The following is a 23538-nucleotide window of genomic DNA, read 5'->3' as shown; positions in this document are numbered from 1 at the left end:
CAGCAATTATTGCCCATCCCTAGTTGCCCTTCAGCAGGTGATGAACTGCCGCCTTGACCACTGCAGTCCCCGGGGTGTCGGTCAGGGTGACCCAGACTCGGGCCGTTCGCCCCATCTCCCGGAACCTGACCCCACCCCTGAAACCTGACCCTGCCCCAGAAACCTGACCCCGCCCCCTGGAACCTGACCCTTCCCCCTTCAAACCTGACCCCTCCCCTTCAAACATGACCCCGCCCCCTGGAACCTGACCCCGTCCCTGAAACCTGACCCTGCCCCAGAAACCTGACCCCACCCCCTGGAACCTGACCCTTCCCCCTTCAAACATGACCCCTCCCCTTCAAACCTGACCCCACCCCTGAAACCTGACCTCGCCACCTGGAACCTGACCCCTCCCCTTCAAACCTGACCCCTCCCCTTCAAACATGACCCTGCCCCCTGGAACCTGACCCCATCCCTGAAACCTGACCCCGCCCCCTGGAACCTGATCCCTCCCCTTCAAACCTGACCCTGCCCCTTGGAACCTGGCCCTGCCCCCGGAACCTGACCCCGCCCCCCTGGAACCTGACCCCGCCCCCTGGAACCTGACCCCGCCCCCTGGAACCTGACCCCGCCCCCTGGAACCTGACCCCGCCCCCTGGAACCTGACCCCGCCCCCTGGAACCTGCCCCTGCCCCCTGGAACCTGACCCCGCCCCCTAGACCCTGACCCCGCCCCCTAGACCCTGACCCTGCCCCCTGGAACCTGATCCCGCCCCCTGGATCCTGATTCCTCCCCCTTCAGACCTGACACCGCCCCTTGGAACCTGACCCCGCCCCTTGGAACCTGACCCCGCCCCCTGGAACCTGACCCCGCCCCCTGGAACCTGACCCGGCCCTTGAAACCTGGCCCCGCCCCCTGGAACCTGGCCCCGCCCCCTGAAACCTGACCCCGCCCCCTGGAACCCGATCCCTCCCCCTTCAGACCTGACCTCGCCTCCAGAAGCTGGTCTCGTCTTCATGCGCATGCGCTGTAAAACGGCGCGAAATTTGGCTCCACCGAAAAACCGCCCCCCCCCCAGCAGCTGCCATGAGCGGGCGCCGGGACGGTGCGGGTTAGTTTGTCCGGTTTAGGGTCGGGTCGGTCCGGGTGTTTTGGGGGGGGGGGGGGGGGGTCGGTCCGGGTGTTGGGGGGGGGGGGGGGGGGGGTCGGTCCGGGTGTTTGGGGGGGGGGGTCGGTCCGGGTGTTTGGGGGGGGGGGGGGGGGGGGTCGGTCCGGGTGTTTGGGGGGGGGGGGGGGGGGGTCGGTCCGGGTGTTTGGGGGGGGGGGGGGGGGGTCGGTCCGGGTGTTTGGGGGGGGGGGGGGGGGGGGTCGGTCCGGGTGTTTGGGGGGGGGGGGGGGGGGGGTCGGTCCGGGTGTTTGGGGGGGGGGGGGGGGGGGGGTCGGTCCGGGTGTTTGGGGGGGGGGGGGGGGGGTCGGTCCGGGTGTTTGGGGGGGGGGGGGGGGGGGGTCGGTCCGGGTGTTTGGGGGGGGGGGGGGGGGGGGTCGGTCCGGGTGTTTGGGGGGGGGGGGGGGGGGGGTCGGTCCGGGTGTTTGGGGGGGGGGGGGGGGGGGGGGTCGGTCCGGGTGTTTGGGGGGGGGGGGGGGGGGGGGGTCGGTCCGGGTGTTTGGGGGGGGGGGGGGGGGGGGGTCGGTCCGGGTGTTTGGGGGGGGGGGGGGGGGGGGGTCGGTCCGGGTGTTTGGGGGGGGGGGGGGGGGGGGGGGTCGGTCCGGGTGTTTGGGGGGGGGGGGGGGGGGGGGGTCGGTCCGGGTGTTTGGGGGGGGGGGGGGGGGGGGGGTCGGTCCGGGTGTTTGGGGGGGGGGGGGGGGGGGGTCGGTCCGGGTGTTTGGGGGGGGGGGGGGGGGGGGGTCGGTCCGGGTGTTTGGGGGGGGGGGGGGGGGGGGGGTCGGTCCGGGTGTTTGGGGGGGGGGGGGGGGGGGGGTCGGTCCGGGTGTTTGGGGGGGGGGGGGGGGTCGGTCCGGGTGTTTGGGGGGGGGGGGGGGGGGGGTCGGTCCGGGTGTTTGGGGGGGGGGGGGGGGTCGGTCCGGGTGTTTGGGGGGGGGGGGGGGGTCGGTCCGGGTGTTTGGGGGGGGGGGGGGGTCGGTCCGGGTGTTTGGGGGGGGGGGGGGTCGGTCCGGGTGTTTGGGGGGGGGGGGGGGTCGGTCCGGGTGTTTGGGGGGGGGGGGGGGGTCGGTCCGGGTGTTTGGGGGGGGGGGGGGGGGGTCGGTCCGGGTGTTTGGGGGGGGGGGGGTCGGTCCGGGTTGGGGGGGGTCGGTCCGGGTGTTTGGGGGGGGGGGGTCGGTCCGGGTGTTTGGGGGGGGGGGGGGTCGGTCCGGGTGTTTGGGGGGGGGGGGGGTCGGTCCGGGTTGGGGGGGGTCGGTCCGGGTGTTTGGGGGGGGGGGGGTCGGTCCGGGTGTTTGGGGGGGGGGGTCGGTCCGGGTGTTTGGGGGGGGGTCGGTCCGGGTGTTTGGGGGGGGGGGGTCGGTCTGGGGGGTGGGGTCGGTCCGGGTGTTTGGGGGGGGGGGTCGGTCCGGGTGTTTGGGGGGGGGGGTCGGTCCGGGTGTTTGGGGGGGGGGGGGGGGTCGGTCCGGGTGTTTGGGGGGGGGGGGGGGGTCGGTCCGGGTGTTTGGGGGGGGGGGGGGGTCGGTCCGGGTGTTTGGGGGGGGGGGGGGTCGGTCCGGGTTGGGGGGGGGTCGGTCCGGGTGTTTGGGGGGGGGGGGGTCGGTCCGGGTGTTTGGGGGGGGGGGGGGTCGGTCCGGGTGTTTGGGGGGGGGGGGGGTCGGTCCGGGTTGGGGGGGGGTCGGTCCGGGTGTTTGGGGGGGGGGGGGTCGGTCCGGGTGTTTGGGGGGGGGGGTCGGTCCGGGTGTTTGGGGGGGGGTCGGTCCGGGTGTTTGGGGGGGGGGGGGTCGGTCTGGGGGGTGGGGTCGGTCCGGGTGTTTGGGGGGGGGGGGTCGGTCCGGGTGTTTGGGGGGGGGGGTCGGTCCGGGTGTTTGGGGGGGGGTCGGTCCGGGTGTTTGGGGGGGGGGGGTCGGTCTGGGGGGTGGGGTCGGTCCGGGTGTTGGGGGGGGGGGGGTCGGTCCGGGTGTTTGGGGGGGGGGGGGTCGGTCCGGGTGTTTGGGGGGGGGGGGGTCGGTCCGGGTTGGGGGGGGTCGGTCCGGGTGTTTGGGGGGGGGGGGTCGGTCCGGGTGTTTGGGGGGGGGGGGGTCGGTCCGGGTGTTTGGGGGGGGGGGGGGTCGGTCCGGGTGTTTGGGGGGGGGGGGGGTCGGTCCGGGTTGGGGGGGGGTCGGTCCGGGTGTTTGGGGGGGGGGGGGTCGGTCCGGGTGTTTGGGGGGGGGGGTCGGTCCGGGTGTTTGGGGGGGGGTCGGTCCGGGTGTTTGGGGGGGGGGGGTCGGTCTGGGGGGTGGGGTCGGTCCGGGTGTTGGGGGGGGGGGGGGTCGGTCCGGGTGTTGGGGGGGGGGTCGGTCCGGGTGTTGGGGGGGGGGGGGGTCGGTTTGGGGGTTGGGGGGGGGGGGGTCGGTTTGGGGGTTGGAGGGGGGGGGGTCGGTTTGGGGGTTGGGGGGGGGGGGGGGGTCGGTCCGGGTGTTTGGGGGGGGGGTCGGTCCGGGTGTTTGGGGGGGGGGGAGTCCAGGTGTTTGGGGGGGGGGGTCGGTCTGGGGGGTGGGGTCGGTCCGGGTGTTGGGGGGGGGGGTCGGTCCGGGTGTTGGGGGGGGGGGGTCGGTCCGGGTGTTGGGGGGGGGGGGGGGGGGGTCGGTCCGGGTGTTGGGGGGGGGGGGTCGGTTTGGGGGTTGGGGGGGGGGGGGGGTCGGTCCGGGTGTTGGGGGGGGGGGTCGGCCCGGGTTGGGGGGGGTCTGATGTTTTTGCCGCGTTCCTTCCCCAATCGCGAATTCCTGACCAGAGAATTTTTTTGAACATTTTGTTATATAAATAAAATCACGGACGGTGCGGGTTAGTTTGTCCGGTTTAGGGTCGGGTCGGTCCGGGTGTTTTGGGGGGGGGGGGGGGGGTCGGTCCGGGTGTTTGGGGGGGGGGGGGGTCGGTCCGGGTGTTTGGGGGGGGGGGGGGGTCGGTCCGGGTGTTTGGGGGGGGGGGGGGTCGGTCCGGGTGTTTGGGGGGGGGGGGGGGTCGGTCCGGGTGTTTGGGGGGGGGGGGGGGTCGGTCCGGGTGTTTGGGGGGGGGGGGGGGTCGGTCCGGGTGTTTGGGGGGGGGGGGGGTCGGTCCGGGTGTTTGGGGGGGGGGGGGGGTCGGTCCGGGTGTTTGGGGGGGGGGGGGTCGGTCCGGGTGTTTGGGGGGGGGGGGGGTCGGTCCGGGTGTTTGGGGGGGGGGGGGGTCGGTCCGGGTGTTTGGGGGGGGGGGGGGTCGGTCCGGGTGTTTGGGGGGGGGGGGGGTCGGTCCGGGTGTTTGGGGGGGGGGGGGGTCGGTCCGGGTGTTTGGGGGGGGGGGGGGTCGGTCCGGGTGTTTGGGGGGGGGGGGGTCGGTCCGGGTGTTTGGGGGGGGGGGGGGTCGGTCCGGGTGTTTGGGGGGGGGGGGGGGTCGGTCCGGGTGTTTGGGGGGGGGGGGGGGTCGGTCCGGGTGTTTGGGGGGGGGGGGGGTCGGTCCGGGTGTTTGGGGGGGGGGGGGGGGTCGGTCCGGGTGTTTGGGGGGGGGGGGGGTCGGTCCGGGTGTTTGGGGGGGGGGGGGGGTCGGTCCGGGTGTTTGGGGGAGGGGGGGTCGGTCCGGGTGTTTGGGGGAGGGGGGGTCGGTCCGGGTGTTTGGGGGGGGGGGGGGTCGGTCCGGGTGTTTGGGGGGGGGGGGGTCGGTCCGGGTGTTTGGGGGGGGGGGGGGTCGGTCCGGGTGTTTGGGGGGGGGGGGGGGTCGGTCCGGGTGTTTGGGGGGGGGGGGGGTCGGTCCGGGTGTTTGGGGGGGGGGGGGGTCGGTCCGGGTGTTTGGGGGGGGGGGGGGGTCGGTCCGGGTGTTTGGGGGGGGGGGGGGGTCGGTCCGGGTGTTTGGGGGGGGGGGGGGTCGGTCCGGGTGTTTGGGGGGGGGGGGGGTCGGTCCGGGTGTTTGGGGGGGGGGGGGTCGGTCCGGGTGTTTGGGGGGGGGGTCGGTCCGGGTGTTTGGGGGGGGGGTCGGTCCGGGTGTTTGGGGGGGGGGGTTCGGTCCGGGTTGGGGGGGGGGTTCGGTCCGGGTGTTTGGGGGGGGGGGGGTCGGTCCGGGTGTTTGGGGGGGGGGGGGTCGGTCCGGGTGTTTGGGGGGGGGGGGTCGGTCCGGGTTGGGGGGGGTCGGTCCGGGTGTTTGGGGGGGGGGGGGGTCGGTCCGGGTGTTTGGGGGGGGGGGGGTCGGTCCGGGTTGGGGGGGGTCGGTCCGGGTGTTTGGGGGGGGGGGGGTCGGTCCGGGTGTTTGGGGGGGGGGGGGGTCGGTCCGGGTGTTTGGGGGGGGGGGGGGTCGGTCCGGGTGTTTGGGGGGGGGGGGGGTCGGTCCGGGTGTTTGGGGGGGGGGGGGGGTCGGTCCGGGTGTTTGGGGGGGGGGGGGGTCGGTCCGGGTGTTTGGGGGGGGGGGGGTCGGTCCGGGTGTTTGGGGGGGGGGGGGGTCGGTCCGGGTGTTTGGGGGGGGGGGTCGGTCCGGGTGTTTGGGGGGGGGGTCGGTCCGGGTGTTTGGGGGGGGGGTTCGGTCCGGGTTGGGGGGGGGGTTCGGTCCGGGTGTTTGGGGGGGGGGGGTCGGTCCGGGTGTTTGGGGGGGGGGGGGGTCGGTCCGGGTTGGGGGGGGTCGGTCCGGGTGTTTGGGGGGGGGGTCGGTCCGGGTGTTTGGGGGGGGGGGGGTCGGTCCGGGTTGGGGGGGGTCGGTCCGGGTGTTTGGGGGGGGGGGGGTCGGTCCGGGTGTTTGGGGGGGGGGGTCGGTCCGGGTGTTTGGGGGGGGGGTCGGTCCGGGTGTTTGGGGGGGGGGGGTCGGTCTGGGGGGGTGGGGTCGGTCCGGGTGTTGGGGGGGGGGGGGTCGGTCCGGGTTGGGGGGGGGGTTCGGTCCGGGTTGGGGGGGGGGTTCGGTCCGGGTGTTTGGGGGGGGGGGGGTCGGTCCGGGTGTTTGGGGGGGGGGGGTCGGTCCGGGTTGGGGGGGGTCGGTCCGGGTGTTTGGGGGGGGGGGGGGTCGGTCCGGGTGTTTGGGGGGGGGGGGGTCGGTCCGGGTTGGGGGGGGTCGGTCCGGGTGTTTGGGGGGGGGGGTCGGTCCGGGTGTTTGGGGGGGGGGGTCGGTCCGGGTGTTTGGGGGGGGGTCGGTCCGGGTGTTTGGGGGGGGGGGTCGGTCTGGGGGGTGGGGTCGGTCCGGGTGTTGGGGGGGGGGGGGGTCGGTCCGGGTGTTGGGGGGGGGGGGGGGGGTCGGTCCGGGTGTTGGGGGGGGGGGTCGGTCCGGGTGTTGGGGGGGGGGGGGTCGGTTTGGGGGTTGGGGGGGGGGGGGGGTCGGTTTGGGGGTTGGGGGGGGGGGGGTCGGTTTGGGGGTTGGGGGGGGGGGGGGGGTCGGTCCGGGTGTTTGGGGGGGGGGTCGGTCCGGGTGTTTGGGGGGGGGTCGGTCCGGGTGTTTGGGGGGGGGGAGTCCAGGTGTTTGGGGGGGGGGGTCGGTCTGGGGGGTGGGGTCGGTCCGGGTGTTGGGGGGGGGGTCGGTCCGGGTGTTGGGGGGGGGGGGGGGGGTCGGTCCGGGTGTTGGGGGGGGGGGGGGGTCGGTCCGGGTGTTGGGGGGGGGGGGGGTCGGTCCGGGTGTTGGGGGGGGGGGGGGTCGGTTTGGGGGTTGGGGGGGGGGGGGGTCGGTCCGGGTGTTGGGGGGGGGGTCGGCCCGGGTTGGGGGGGGTCTGATGTTTTTGCCGCGTTCCTTCCCCAATCGCGAATTCCTGACCAGAGAATTTTTTTGAACATTTTGTTATATAAATAAAATCACTTTTAAAACTGTTGCAGGTTCATAAACTTTAACCAAGTCCGTTTGGCAAATCCCGGCCAGGCTCAGAATCCCGGACCCTGGCACAGGGAACCGCACCCGGCCCTCGCCCAATAACTAATTCAGTCCACAGACAGGAGCCACAAACTCTACAATGGGTCCTTTTCAAATTGGCAGGCAGTGACCAGTGGTGTACCACAGGGATTGGTGCTGGGGCAGCACGGTAGCATTGTGGTAGCACAATTGCTTCACAGCTCCAGGGTCCCAGGTTCGATTCCGGCTTGGGTCACTGACTGTGCGGAGTCTGCACGTCCTCCCCGTGTGTGCGTGGGTTTCCTCCGGGTGCTCCGGTTTCCTCCCACAGTCCAAAGATGTGCAGGTTAGGTGGATTGGCCATGATAAATTCCCCTTAGTGTCCAAAATTGCCCTTAGTGTTGGGTGGGGTTACTGGGTTATGGGGATAGGGTGGAGGTGTGGGCTTGGGTAGGGTGCTCTTTCCAAGAGCCGGTGCAGACTCGATGGGCTGAATGGCCTCCTTCTGCCCTGTAAATTCTATGATAATCTATTCATAATATATATTAATGATTTGGATAAGGGAACAAAATATAACATCACAAAGTTTGCAGATGATACCAAGTTGTGTGGGCGTGCGAACTGACGAGGATGCAGGGATCCTACAGCATGATTTGGACAGGTTGGGCAAGTGGGCAAACCAATGGCAGATGCAGTATAATTTGGATAAGTGTGAGGTTATTCACTTTGGAAGCAAAAACAGGAAGGCAGGTTACCTGAACGGTTGTAAATTGGAAAAGGAGTGTGCAGCAAGACCTGGGTGTTCTTGTGCACTGGTTGCTGAAGGTAATCATGCAGATGCAGCAGGTGGTAAAGAAGGCTAATGGTATATCGGCCTTCATTGCAAGAGGTTTCGAGTACAGGAGCAGGGATGTGTTGCTGCAATTATACAGGGCCTTGGTGAGGCCACACCTAAAATATTGTGTGTAGTTTTGGTCTCCTTTTCTGAGGAAGGATCTTCTTGCTCTCGAGGGAGTGCAGCTAAAGATTTACCAGACTGATTCTAGGGATCGCGGGACTGTCATATGAGATTAACTAGGTTAGGATTGTTCTCGCTGGAGTTCAGAAGAATGAGGGGGGATCTCATAGAGACTTATAAAATTCTAACAGGACTAGACATGGTAGATGCAGGGAAGATGTTCCCGATGGTGGGTGTGTCCAGAACCAGGTGTCACAGTCTGAGGATTCAGGGTAAACCACCTTGGACAGGGATGAAGGAGACATTTCTTCACCAAAGAGTGGTGAACCTGTGGAATTCATTACCACGGGAAGTAGTTGATGCAAAAACAATGAATATATTCAAGAGGTGGCTGGATATAGCACTTGAGGAGAATGGTATCAAAGGCTATGGGGAGAAAGCAGGATTAGGCTATTGAGTTGGATGATCAGCCATGATGGTGATGAATGGCGGAGCAGGCTCGAAGGGCCAAAAGGCCTCCTCCTGCTCCTATCTTCTATGTATCTATGTACAATGTCCACAGACAGGAACCACAAACTCGACAATGTCCACTATCTGTCTCAATGTCCACTATCTGGAGGGGCTGGTTTAGCAAAGGGCTAAATAGCTGGCTTTTAAAGCAGACCAAGGTAGGCCAGCAGCGCGGGTTCAATTCCCGTGCCAGCCTCCCCGAACAGGCACCGGAATGTGGCGACTAGGGGCTTTTCACAGTAACTTCATTGAAGCCTACTTGTGACAATCGGCGATTTTCATTTCATTTCATATCTGCCTCTATCTCAGTCAACTGTGTAAGGTCGTTTTGGAAGTATATCAAACATTCAAACAGATTCTGGCAGTTTGTATAACAATATTAAGACTTAATTTTTTGTGTTTTGTTCAAATACTGTAGTTTTAAAGTTGAGAATATTTAAATGTGTACGAGTCACTTGTGATGTCGGAAAGATAAACTTTTAAAAATGTGTTCATGGGTTGTTTGGTCGACAAAGCCAATGTTTAGTGGTGATCCCTTCCATAATAATAATGGATTGAATACCTGCAGATGCTGGGCTGGTGGGACCTGCTCCATATGGTGCAGGTCCAGCAAGGTCAGATAGCACGCGGTCAGAACGGACCAATTTGGCAGATTAAATGACATGATCCCTGCAGCTAAATCTATGATTTTAGGTGTTCTTTCCACCTAAGACATGACATTGGTGAAGCGGATAAAGACAGACATTTAGGATTGTTTCATGGCATTTTCTAGAGCCTTCCGGACAATGTTTGATCCAACCAGTGATGTTAGTGCCATGAGTGTGAAATGGAAAGTGCAGCAGGGAGGAGTTTGAAGTGTATACTTAACAAAGTCAGGGTCTGTTCTTGGACAGGCCAACAGTGGCTCAGAAAGTGAACAAAGAAAATTACAGCACAGGAACAGGCCCTTCGGCCCTCCCAGCCTGCGCCGATCCAGATCCTTTATCTAAACCTGTCGCCTATTTTCCAAGGATCTACTTCACTCTGTTCCCCGCCCATTCATATATTGTCTAGATGCATCTTAAATGATGCTATTGTGCCCGCCTCTACCACCTCCGCTGGCAAAGCGTTCCAGGCACCCACCACCCTCTGCGTAAAAAACTTTCCACGCACATCTCCCTTAAACTTTCCCCCTCTCACCTTGAAATCGTGACCCCTTGTAATTGACAGCCCCACTCTTGGAAAAAGCTTGTTGCTATCCACCCTGTCCATACCTCTCATAATTTTGTAGACCTCAATCAGGTCCCCCCTCAACCTCCGTCTTTCCAACGAAAACAATCCTACTCTACTCAACCTTTCTTCATAGCTAGCACCCTCCATACCAGGCAACATCCTGGTGAACCTCCTCTGCACCCTCTCTAAAGCATCCACATCCTTCTGGTAATGTGGCGACCAGAACTGCACGCAGTATTCCAAATATGGCCTAACCAAAGTCCTATACAACTGTAACATGACCTGCCGACTCTTGTACTCAATACCCCGTCCAATGAAGGCAAGCATGTTGTATGCCTTCTTGACCACTCTATCGACCTGCGTTACCACCTTCGGAGTACAATGGACCTGAACTCCCAGATCTCTCTGTACATCAGTTTTCCCCAGGACTCTTCCATTGACCGTATAGTCCGCTCTTGAATTAGATCTTCCAAAATGCATCACCTCGCATTTGCCTGGATTGAACTCCATCTGCCATTTCTCTGCCCAACTCTCCAATCTATTTATATTTTGCTGTATTCTCTGACTGTCCTCCTCGCTATCTGCAACTCCACCAATCTTAGTATCATCTGCAAACTTGCTAATCAGACCACCTATACCTTCCTCCAGATCATTTATGTATATCAAAAACAACAGTGGTCCGAGCACGGATCCCTGTGGAACATCACTAGTCACCTTTCTCCATTTTGAGACACTCCCTTCCACCACTACTCTCTGTCTCCTGTTGCCCAGCCAGTTCTTTATCCATCTAGCTAGTACACCCTGAACCCCATACGACTTCACTTTTTCCATCAACCTGCCATGGGAAACTTTATCAAACGCCTTACTGAAGTCCATGTATATGACATCTACAGCCCTTCCCTCATCAATTAACTTTGTCACTTCCTCAAAGTGGGGTGTGTCATGATATCCAGGTAAACATCATAGCACATACATACATACATACTGATGGACAGATCAACGGACCAATCAACACACAAACAACACGACAGCCAATTACAGGCAAGAGCATACACAGTACAGAACAGGGAACACGATACATCCTGGGCACTCGAGGACGAGACAGCTCAGGGCACAGAGCTCATAGCAAGCCACTCAGACATCCACCATGTGCTGAGTGCCCCTACAAGATAGAATTAGGAGTAGGTCCACAGATTCAAAGGTTATGATCGAACCTCAGTAAACAGTATACAACCGTAAATAGTTGTTTGAAATCAAACCGAGTTGTACCATTCGCCATTGTACCATTGTACCATGTGTTGGTTCGTCTGTGTAGCAGAGTACCCAACACTTCAGGGTGGTAATTAGTTGGATTGTATTTGTCCTGCATTTAGTGGACAGGGCAGGCAGTTTTCAACATTGTTGAGTAGACATCAGTGCTGTGGCTGTACTGGAACTACTCGGTTAGAAGTGTGGTTAGTTCTGGCGCAAGTACTGCAGAGATGTTGTATGCCGTTTCTTTTTCATCTGAAGTGAATCAAATCGGCTGAAGCCTGGCATCTGTAATGATGGGACATTAGGAAGTGGCTAAGATGCATCACCCACTCTAACTCTGGGTGCAGGTGGTTGCAAACTTGTACTAAATATAGATTGTATCAAATGTCGAGCAAAAAATAATTGCAAATTGATATTGGGGAATATTCATGTGATTTATAATGAATCCAAAGTGAGCGTCTCACTTCTGATCCTATGAAGGTTAAAAAAAATATGGATCGAGTGAGTTTTGTGATAGGGAATAGGGAATTTTTGAACATCAGGAAATTATAGCATTTAAATTGAATTTTTAAAAAATTTATTTTTTAGCTGCTTCTGTTATTTTGAAGTATTTGAATGACCAGAATCGACCGTACAGTGCACAAGATGTTTTTGGAAATCTCCAGCGCGAATATGGTTTTGGAAAGACAGTAAGATTGTTTTGAGTTGCTGTTTCAGTCTCTGTTAATTTAAAATAATGTGTCTATATGAGACTCGAGAATTTCTGAGGAATATAATTACCCCGGGGACTGCTCAAGCCAAAGACTTGTGTCCCTTTGGCATGTCCGTTCTTTTGAAATGAGCATATGAGCTGAGCAGGGCCCACTGGTCTATCCAGTCTGCCCTATAAAGCCTGTACCTTTTGTATTACGATGCATACATTCCCCACCCAAAGCCATGTAATCTGGGCGAAGCTAAAAAGCTAGCCCAATTTGGGAAAAATAGGAACATTTCTATTCAACACATTAAGGAGAATGAAACTAGTTCAGTGGAATACCGTGGCCATGATTAATGTTATGGAATCTATTTACCGAGTTATTTTCTTTTGGTTTAGCTGATCTCTGCCACAGCCAGAAATGGGCGGCACGGTGCTTCAAGCGCCAGGGTCCCAGGTTCGATTCCTGGCTTGGGTCACTGTCTGTGCGGAGTCTGCACGTTCTCCCCGTGTTTGCGTGGGTTTCCTCCGGGTGCTCCGGTTTCCTCCCACAAATCCCGAAAGACGTGCTGTTAGGTGAATTGGACATTCTGATTTTATCTATTTTATTTTGTTGAAACAAACTGTTCCTGCAAACACAACCCCTTTACCATTTTATAAATTACAATCACTCCAATGTCTACATTTTGCCAAGTGTGGAATCCAAGTACTTCAAGCCCATCTTGGTTATTAAGGTGCTTTAGACTAGAAGATAATCTTGTGGCCCTCTTTTGCACCTTTTCCATTCCACCCACAATGTAAGAAGACCAAAACTGGACACACCAAAATTCATTCTCTCTCTCTGTGTCCCTCTCTCTCTTTTTTTCTCTCTCTCTCTCTATCTCTCTCTTGCGCTCTCCTCCGCCCACCCCATCAGCCAGACTTGAATCCATTATCGTTACCGTGGCTGATTACCCACTTTTGTTTTTCCAAAAGAACAGAGCTGTGCCATTTATATGCAACTCACCTTCCAAATAGGACAAATAGGTCATCACACTCTGTGACAGGCCAATGCTGGTCAAACAAGGTTGTCCTGAATGGCAATGGATCTTGAGTGGATCATCCTGGCTGAACCAGGGCAGCCTGTGTATTCCCGTTAATGAGGTTCCATCTGAATGGGACAAGGTGACTCAGGCTGTGGGCGTATCCCTCTGACTGCTGCTAGCAGTCTTTTCCCTCAGTCTGTTTAACTCTTAAATTGCCTGCTACATCATGGACCGCATTTCTGGACCAAAGTTCCTAATATCTCCCTATCATGACATATTGTCAATCTTTTATGCACCCTTTCCAGTGCCTCTTATCCATTTTATAATATAGCACTCAGAACTACATGCAGTACTCTTTCTAAGTGTGGTCTAACTGACGAATGTGATATAAAATAGTTACTTTAGAAATATTAGCTAATGTAATGTAGAAATAGGCCACTTTGATTCTGGTTAGTTCACAGACAAAGGATTTCAGACCGCATGGAAAAGCAGGAAGAGGTGTGTCTACGAGAGTGATGCTGAATAATAAGGGCCAGAGGAAGGGATTGGAAGTGAGCCAATCAGAATAGATCAAACGGGTCAGGAGGGACATAGGATGACCTATGGGCGTCGAGTATGTGAAACTTGATGCCATTTGAATGTATCAGTACAGAGCTCTTTGCTTGATAAAGGCACTTGATTCTGGAAGTACAGAGAGTGAGACGCATTCTGTACTGCTGTGAACTGAGAAAGCTTGCAAGCTGAATAAAATAACTAATGTTGTACCTGCAAATCCATCTCGACTTTTATTGAGGCCAGACTGACGGGTAAAGAAACTGAGGATTTAACATAACCAATGTTCGATACAGGTTGAGCATAACCTCCCTACTTTACAATTCTACTCCTACAGAAATAAAGCCCAGTTCTTAGTATGCACTTTTTGTGGCTTTGCTAACCTGTGACTTAACCTTTAGTGATTGTGTTTTTTGTTGCAGATTCCTTTGTTTCTATACCCCACTTAGACTCTCACCTAAGTAACAAGTGACTTCCCTATTCTTTCTATCAAAATGTACTACTTCACATTTATGTGGAACTTCATTTGCCCATGCTGCACGTTTATTCATTTGTTGCAGTCCTCCTCAGTATTGACTATGTCCCTGCCAACCGATTTAATGTCACTGCAAATTTAAAAGTTATATTTTTGATTCCAAAATCCAAGTCATTGTGACAACAGTGGTTCTAGCACAGCTACCTGTGGAACACTGCTTCTCACCTTCTACTATTTCTGAATTACAACATTTTGCTCCCACTCTCTGCTTTCGAGCATATACACGAACAATTCATTCTGCCACTTGTTCCCTGATTCCGTACACTCTAACCGTATTCATTAACCTATTAAGAGCACATTATTGATGGCCTTTTGATAATCCAGATAAATTGCATTTACTGTATTTTGTCTGTTCTGTTACCACCTCAAAAAATGTAAGTTTGATCAGACAAAATTCTTCCTTTTGAAATGTATCTTGTCTATTCATTATGATGTTTTTATTTTATAGACATTCTTCTTTTCCCTCCTTTAGTGGGGATTCCTTTCTTTTTCTTCTGATGTTAAACCAAAAGTTTGTTCTTTTTAGTGAAAGATACTTTTCTACAATCTATTGAACATTGTTTAAAATGTTTTCAGTTTCTGTACTCTTTAAAAAGCTGCTTGAAAGTCTAGGTAGGCAATATGTACTAAATCGATATCTTGCTGACTTTTTAAAAACAATGCAATCAATTCAGCACACATCTCAAAATTGTTACTACCCAGAACGTTTGGCCTGTTGTGTCTGCACCGGCTCTCCGAATGAGCAACTTACCTAGAATTCTTCCCCACTTTTCTTCCTGTAACTGCACATTCTTCCGTTCCAGATACATTCTGAAACCCTTTTGAATGTTCGATTAAATTTACAAGTAAAAAGGTTTGTATTCTGGATGATGTGTTTTAATTGAAACTATAGGAATTTAAAGGCATTTTATGTGTGTGTATATTATATATTAGTCATTTAATGAATATTACTAAAAAAAAGATTTTTTTTCCCTAAGCTCCTTGCACTCAACATTTGTAAGAATACAATGCAAGGGAATCAACAAACCTGTACTGTTTGAGAAGAGAGTCCAATTGGTTGGCAAGTGGACTCTGATTGGTGGAGGCGTTGCCATGGAGAAAGCACCATTTACTGGTGACTGACAGTTAATGTCCAAGTATTGTTTTAAATTTAAACCAGGCAGCTTGACTGGGAATGAGGAATGATGATTTATCCAAGGAATGAACCAGGAAATGGCTGTCCTTGTTTTGTTTAGCTGAAACAGGGACAATAGGTTATATGTTCTTTCTATTTGCGAATAGCGGGACCTGTGTATTAATGTATGTAGCTTCCAGTACATGCAAATGTGTTACACTGTGTACACCCTGGAAATCTTAAAATTGATTGTCAGCATAGTTCTTCGCACATGGAGGATTATTTAGCAAATGTTGCTCTGCTGCTGAATCACATTTAATACTGGACACTGTGGTTTGAGTTTTGCAATCACTGGCTGGTAGGGTATAGTATGTGGCCCAATGCTGTCAAATCTGAAGTGAGAACTGACTCTGAAAGATCACTCAAAGCGATATATCTTTGTTATGGTTTCAATATGTTTATTGTTTGGTGATAATTTTACATAGCCGGTCAAAACTTGCCTTTAACTCCATCCTCTTTTCCAACTTCGCTGGATCCCCGTCTTCTTCATAACTCCTCTCTACCTCCAACATCTCATCTATTACCCTTTGACGCTCCACCCTCTCCTCCTTATTCACCTTTGCCTTAATCGAGATCACCTCCCCCCTCACCACTGCCTTTAGAGCTTCCCAAACCACCGCCTGCGAAACCTCCCCCGTACAATTGAACCCCACTTATTCCGTGATTACTTTCCCAAACATATCACAGAACCCTTGGTCCTCCAACAGCCCCACATCTAATCTCCACCCCGGCCTCTGCACTGCCCCCCTCTCCAACACTATATCCACCCAATGCGGCGCATAATCCTATATCGCAATTGCCGAATATTCCGAACCCTTAACCCAAGCCAACAGCGCCTTCCCCACCACAAAAATGTCAATCCGTGAATAAACCTTATGGACTGAGGAGAAAAAAAGAGCACTCCCGCTCCCCCGGGTGCAGAAACCTCCAAGGGTCAGCCCCTCCCATTTCCGCCATTAGTTCAGCCAACATCTTCGCCCCCCCCCACCCTGAAGGGTCAAGCGAGCGTGGCCGTGACCTATCAAGTCTCAGCTCCTGCACCAAGTTCCAGTCTCCACCCGCTATCAATTCGTGTGAATCCAAGTCGGGGATGGCACCACATACCTTCTTCACAGCTGGGATCATACACGCTTACCAGCGCCACCAGCCTCTCCTCCAATGCCCCTGTCACTATCACATACTTGCCTCCCTGGTCTGCAACCACTTTCTCCATCTGGAATCGTACTCTTTTGCTAACCAATACCGCTATCCCTCGAGCCCTTCCGTCAAATCCCAAATGAAACACCTGGCTGACCCAGCCCTTCCTTTTCCTTTATAAATTTAGCATATCCAATTCAGTTTTCCAATTAAGGGGAAAATTAGAGTGGCCAATCTACCTACCCTGTACATCTTATTTTTCTGGGTTGTGGGGACGAAACCCATACAAACACGGGGAGAACGTGCAAACGCCACACAGACAGTGACCCAGAGCTGGGATCGAACCTGGGACCTCAGCGGCGTGAGACTGCAGTGCTACTCATTGCGCCACCGTGCTGCCCGACCCAGCCCTTCCTACGCTTCACCTCGTTCTTCACTCTCAAGTGAGTCCCTCCCGCCCAGTCCCAGGAAAACAATCAAACCCAAACATCTCAATAAAGTAACATAAAACCGTCGCAACAAAGAATGAACACTTAACCTCTATAACAGTGTGAAGTAAATAAATATCAATGTAGGTCAAAAAACATAACATTTAGGTCACTGTCCGTGTGCAGTTTGCACATTCTCCCTGTGTCTGCGTGGGTTTCGCCCCCACAACCCAAAGATGTGCAGGGTAGGTGGATTGGCCACACTAAATTGTCCCTTAATTGGAAAAAAAAATAATTGTGTATTCTAAATTTAAAAAAAAACATAACATTTATACACTCTCCCAACTTCCCATTCACAGTCCACAGCCCCTCTTCAGTTCCAGTCTTCACTTCTGTCCCAAACCTTCTGCCTCCACCGTCTCCAAGTAGAAATCTCTGGCGTTGTAAGGCACCTTCAGCTTTGCTGGATACACCACACCAAATTGCAGCCCGCTGTTGTATAATGCAGTCTTCACTCGGCCGAAAGCCGCTCGCCTCTTTACAAGCTCCACCGTCACATCCTGATATATGTGAACTCTAGCACCAGCCCACTGCACCACTTTGGCTTCGGCCTCCGCGACCAATGGGCTCGGTCCAGTTCATACCGGGAGGCTCCTCGCCCTCCCCCATCAGTTCCGCCAACATCTTGGCGAAGTACTTCATCGGTCTTGAGCCCTCCACCCCCTCAGGCAAGCCCACAATCCTCAAATTTTGCCACCTCGAGCGGTTCTCCAGGCCCCCCAACTTTGCTCGAAGCCCCTGATTGGCGTCGACCACCCTCCAAAGGTCATCCCGCATCGAGGTGAGCTGATCGCTGTGCTGCGACATTGCCCCCTCCACTCCCTTCATCCTCTCGCCCTGTTCCCTCACCTCTTCGCCACAGCTACTCTCACCGGGGCAATTGCCGCTTTTGCCAACGTCTTCAAAGCCACCGCCATCTCCTTCCTCAACGCCTCCATGTGCTTCGCAAACTGCTTCTCCAGCTCCAAAGACATCACCTCAGTCATCCTCTCTGCTGTGAGCAGCACCTGGCAGCCCAGCCTCCGCCATCTTGCTAGCTCCCTGGCTGGCCCCCTCACTCGACGGTGAACACTCACTCCTTCCCTTCTTCACGGCTGTTTTTCTTAATCCTTTTGACATCTTTTACCTTCCTTGTATCTTCCTACATTCAATCATTTGCAAATTGCCCCCAGGAATGGACTTTAATACTCCTAAAAACACGCCTCGAGCAGGAGCCACCCAGCATGCGGCTTCCCCTCTATATGCCGCCACCGGAAGTCCCTCACTCAGGTACTTGATGTGGTAATAAAGAAGGAGCTGTGCATTGATTTTTGTAACATATGAAGTGAGGGGATTAGAAGTGAATAGATGTTTGTCTGGATGAGTGCAGATCCAACAGAACTCCAGCTGGTTTAGCTCACTGGGCTAAATTGCTGGCTTTTAAAGCAGACCAAGGCAGGCCAGCAGCGCGGGTTCAATTCCTGTACCAGCCTCCCCGAACAGGCGCCGGAATGTGGCGACTAGGGGCTTTTCACTGTAACTTCATTGAAGCCTACTCGTGACAATAAGCGATTTTCATTTCATTTCATTTCATCCAGGTCAAAGTGACCAGATTGATTGACACCCATCCACTACCTTAAACATTCACTCTCTCCACCAGAAACCCAGAGGCAGCCATGAGTACCAGCTACAAGATGCGCTGCGGGAACTCACCAAGGATACTTTGACAGCACCTTCCAGACCCACATTCACTACCATCTAGAATGATCAGAGCAACAGATGCATGGGAACTCTACCAGATGCACATTCCCTCCAAGTCACGCAACATCCGACTTGGAAATATATCGTCATTCTCCACTGTTGTTGGGTTAAAATCTTGGAACACCCTTCCTAACAGCACTGAGGGTGTACTTACACCATATAACCTGCAGAGCTCTAGCAGGCGGCTCCCCATCACCTTCTTAAGGGTAATTAGAGATGGGCAATTAATTCTGGCCGAGCCAGCGATTCCCACATCCTGTCAACAAATTTTTTAAAAAGCTGCTGCTTTTAAAAAATATTGGTTTGGTTTTCAGTTAGTATCAGCAGCCTCCTGGGATCTTGCAGCCCTTAGTACTGGTGGCATGTTCTGATACCTACTTTGTGATTTGAGTTTTGTCCATCAGTGATAGAACCATTTGCTCTTTGCCTGAGGCATTGACATCAGCATAGAATCCCGACAGTGCAGAAGGAGGCCATTCAGCCCATCAAGTCTGCACCAACCCTTTAAATAAGCACTCTACCCATGTCCACCCCACCCTACCCCCATAACTTGTAAGCTAGCCACATCCCTGGACACTAAGGGACAATTTATCATGGCCAATCCACCTAACCTGCATATCTTTGGACAGTGGGAGGAAACCGGAGCACGAGAAGGAAACCCACGCAGACACGGGGAGAACGTGCAACCTCCACGCAGACAGCCACCCAAGGCCAGAATTGAACCCGGGTCCCTGGCGCTGTGAGGCAGCAGTACGTGCCACAGTGCCGGATTGAAACCGTTCTTGTTAAGTCTTTGCTGCAGCTGTTTTTTTCATCACATAATTTTTGTTGCAGGCTGCAGTAAAAGCTCTTGAGCAACTTACTCAAGATGGTAAAATAAAAGAAAAGGTGTACGGGAAGCAGAAAATCTACTTTGCTGATCAGGTGAGAAACAACTTTTTTTACTTCAGCTGCTAAGTTTTGCTGGTGGGATATTTAATTGCTTGTCTATGATTGTTCGTGTTTCAGTGCCTCTTTCAACAGATTTTGATAGGTTGGTCCTAACCACTTCCGAAGTACAAAACAGGGACAAGATATTGGATGAAAACCAGAACCAAATAAATTAGTTTTCAAAGTAAACTAGGGCAGGGTGGCACAATGCACAGTGGTTAGCACTGCTGCCTCATGGTGGCGAGGACCTGGGTTCAATCCCGGCCCTGGGCCACTGTGCGTGTGGAGTTTGCACATTCTCCCCGTGTCTGTGTGGGTCTCACCCCCACAACTCAAAAGATGTGCAGGGTAGGTGATTGGCCATGCTACATTGCCCCTCAATTGGAAACAAATTGAATTGGGTACTCTAAATTTATTTAAAAAGAGTAGATTCGGGCCCTAAATCTAAATGAAGAAATCTACAAAGCTATATGAACAAGAACAAAGACAATTACAGCACAGGAACAGGCCCTTCGGCCCTCGCAGTCTGCGCCGATCCAGATCCTTTATCTAAACCTGGCTTCTGTTTTCCAAGGATCTACTTCCCTCTGTTTCCCGCCCGTTCATATATCTGTCTAGATGCATCTTAAATGATGCTATCGTGCCCGCCTCTACCACCTCCGCTGGCAAAGCATTCCAGGCACCCACCATCCTCTGCGTAAAAAACTTTTCACGCACATCTCCCTTAAACTTTCCCCCTCTCACCTTGAAATCGTGACCCCTTGTAATTGACAGCCCCACTCTTGAAAAAAGCTTGTTGCTGTCCACCCTGTCCATACCTCTCAGAATTTTGTAGACCTCAATCAGGTCCCTCCCTCAACCTCCGTCTTTCCAACGAAAACAATCCTACTCTACTCAACCTTTCTTCATATCTAGCACCCTTCATACCAGGCAACATCCGGGTGAACCTCCTCTGCACCCTCTCTAAAGCATCCACATCCTTCTGGTAATGTGGCGACCAGAACTGCACGCAGTATTCCAAATGTGGCCTAACCAAAGTCCTATACAACTGTAACATGACCTGCCGACTCTTGTACTCAATACCCCGTCCAATGAAGGCAAGCATGCTGTATGCCTTCTTGACCACTCTATTGACCTGCGTTGCCACCTTCAGGGTACAATGGACCTGAACTCCCAGATCTCTCTGTACATCAATTTTCCCCAGGACTCTTCCATTGACCGTATAGTCCGCTCTTGAATTAGACCTTCCAAAATGCATCACCTCGCATTTGCCTGGATTGAACTTCATCTGCCATTTCTCTGCCCAACTCTCCAATCTACCTCTATTTTGCTGTATTCTCTGACAGTCCTCCTCGCTATCTGCAACTCCACCAATCTTAGTATCATCTGCAAATTTGCTAATCAGACCACCCATACCTTCGTCCAGATCATTTATGTATATCACAAACAACAGTGGTCCGAGCACGGATCCCTGAGGAACACCACTAGTCACCTTTCTCCATTTTGAGACACTCCCTTCCACCACTACTCTCTGTCTCCTGTTACCCAGCCAGTTCTTTATCCATCTAGCTAGTACACCCTGAACCCCATATAACTTCACTTTTTCCATCAACCTGCCATGGGAAACTTTATCAAACGCCTTACTGAAGTCCATGTATATGACAACTACAGCCCTTCCCTCGTCAATTAACGTTGTCACTTCCTCAAATAATTCTATTAGGTTTGTAAGACGTGACCTTCCCTGCACAAAACCATGCTGCCTATCACTGATAAGTCTATTTTCTTCCAAATGTGAATAGATCCTATCCCTCAGTATCTTCTCCAACAGTTTGCCTACCACTGACGTCAAGCTCACAGGTCTATAATTCCCTGGATTATCCCTGCTACCCTTCTTTTTTTTTTTAATAAATATTTTATTGAAAATTTTTGGTCAACCAACACAGTACATTGTGCATCCTTTACACAACATTATAACAACACAGATAACAATGACCTATTTTATATAAACAAAAAACAAAAAATAAATAAATATTAAATAACAAAAATGAAAACTAGCCCTAATTGGCAACTGCCTTGTCACAAGCTACACCCCCCCGCCACCCCCCCCCCCCCCCCAAATCCTGGGCCGCTGCTGCTGCCTTCTTTTTTCCCCCCATCTATCTATCCGCAAGATATTCGACGAACGGTTGCCACCGCCTGGTGAACCCTTGAGCCGACCCCCTTAGGACGAACTTAATCCGCTCTAGCTTTATGAACCCCGCCATGTCATTTATCCAGGTCTCCACCCCCGGGGGCTTGGCTTCTTTCCACATTAACAATATCCTGCGCCGGGCTACTAGGGACGCAAAGGCCAAAACATCGGCCTCTCTCGCCTCCCGCACTCCCGGCTCTTGTGCAACCCCAAATATAGCCAACCCCCAGCTTGGTTCGACCCGGACTCCTACTACTTTTGAAAGCGCCTTTGTCACCCCATCCAAAACCCCTGTAGTGCCGGGCATGACCAAAACATATGGGTATGATTCGCTGGGCTTCTCGAGCACCTCGCACACCTATCCTCCACCCCAAAAAATTTACTGATCCGTGTTCCAGTCATATGTGCCCTGTGTAATACCTTAAACTGAATTAGGCTTAGCCTGGCACACGAGGACGACGAGTTTACCCTGCTTAGGGCATCTGCCCACAGCCCCTCCTCGATCTCCCCCCCTAGCTCTTCTTCCCATTTCCCTTTTAGTTCATCCACCATAGTCTCCCCTTCGTCCCTCATTTCCCTATATATATCTGACACCTTACCATCCCCCACCCATTTCTTTGAGATCACTCTGTCCTGCACCTCTTGTGTCGGGAGCTGCGGAAATTCCCTCACCTGTTGCCTCGCAAAAGCCCTCAATTGCATATACCTGAATGCATTCCCTTGGGGCAACCCGTATTTCTCGGTCAGCGCTCCCAGACTCGCGAACTTCCCATCCACAAATAGATCTTTCAGTTGCGTTATTCCTGCTCTTTGCCACATTCCATATCCCCCATCCATTCCCCCCGGTGCAAACCTATGGTTGTTTCTTATCGGGGACCCCCCCAATGCTCCAGTCTTTCCCCTATGTCGTCTCCACTGTCCCCAAATCTTCAGTGTAGCTACCACCACCGGGCTTGTGGTGTAGTTCCTCGGTGAGAACGGCAATGGGGCTGTCACCATAGCCTGCAGGCTAGTCCCCCTACAGGACGCCCTCTCTAATCTCTTCCACGCCGCTCCCTCCTCCTCTCCCATCCACTTACTCACCATTGAAATATTAGCGGCCCAATAGTACTCACTTAGGCTCGGTAGTGCCAGCCCCCCCCTATCCCTACTGCGCTGTAAGAATCCCTTCCTCACTCTCGGAGTCTTCCCGGCCCAAACAAAACCCATGATGCTCTTTTCTATCCTTTTAAAAAAAGCCTTCGTGATCACCACCGGGAGGCACTGAAACACAAAGAGGAATCTCGGGAGGACCACCATCTTAACCGCCTGCACCCTCCCTGCCATTGACAGGGCTACCATATCCCATCTCTTGAAATCATCCTCCATCTGTTCCACCAACCGCGTTAAATTTAGCCTGTGCAATGTGCCCCAATTCTTAGCTATCTGGATCCCCAGGTAACGAAAGTCTCTTGTTACCTTCCTCAACGGTAGGTCCTCTATTTCTCTACTCTGCTCCCCTGGATGCACCACAAACAGCTCACTCTTCCCCATGTTCAATTTATACCCTGAGAAATCCCCAAACTCCCCAAGTATCCGCATTATTTCTGGCATCCCCTCCGCCGGATCCGCCACATATAGTAGCAAATCATCCGCATACAAAGATACCCGGTGTTCCTCTCCTCCCCTAAGTACTCCCCTCCATTTCTTGGAACCCCTCAGCGCTATCGCCAGGGGCTCAATCGCCAGTGCAAACAGTAATGGGGACAGAGGACATCCCTGCCTTGTCCCTCTATGGAGCCGAAAATATGCCGATCCCCGTCCATTCGTGACCACACTCGCCACTAGGGCCCTATACAATAGCTGCACCCATCTAACATACCCCTCTCCAAAACCAAATCTCCTCAACACCTCCCACAAATAATCCCATTCCACTCTATCGAATGCTTTCTCGGCATCCATCGCCACTACTATCTCCGTTTCACCCTCTGGTGGGGCCATCATCATTAACCCTAACAGCCTCCGTATATTCGTGTTCAGCTGTCTCCCCTTCACAAACCCAGTTTGGTCCTCGTGAACCACCCCCGGGACACATTCCTCTATTCTCATTGCCATTACCTTGGCCAGGACCTTGGCATCCACATTTAGGAGGGAAATTGGTCTGTAGGACCCGCATTGTAGCGGGTCCTTTTCCTTCTTTAAGAGAAGCGATATCG

At 54.9% G+C, this 23538-nt stretch overlaps 1 protein-coding gene across 5 annotated transcripts in view; it reads left to right on the top strand.

Annotated features, from left to right (window-relative positions):
- The first annotated feature begins 997 nt into the window (after window positions 1-997).
- The window catches only part of psmc3ip (PSMC3 interacting protein), a 59336-nt gene continuing 36795 nt past the window's right edge, over window positions 998-23538 (top strand). For 2 of the 5 annotated variants that reach the window (XM_072487726.1, XM_072487724.1), the window contains exons 1-3: window positions 998-1090; window positions 11466-11566; window positions 19057-19146. In XM_072487726.1, coding sequence (XP_072343827.1) covers window positions 1066-1090; window positions 11466-11566; window positions 19057-19146 — 216 coding nt within the window. In that variant the 5' untranslated portion in view covers window positions 998-1065. Of the gene's footprint in view, window positions 1091-11465; window positions 11567-17870; window positions 18429-19056; window positions 19147-23538 lie in introns of those variants that run through there. The other 3 variants (XM_072487725.1, XM_072487722.1, XM_072487723.1) reach the window with 3 other exon arrangements.

Source organism: Scyliorhinus torazame, chromosome 21, assembly GCF_047496885.1.
Source record: "Scyliorhinus torazame isolate Kashiwa2021f chromosome 21, sScyTor2.1, whole genome shotgun sequence".
Lineage (NCBI taxonomy): Eukaryota > Metazoa > Chordata > Chondrichthyes > Carcharhiniformes > Scyliorhinidae > Scyliorhinus > Scyliorhinus torazame.
The sequence above is the reverse complement of the archived record's forward strand: the minus strand, read 5'-3'. Positions and strand labels throughout refer to the sequence as shown.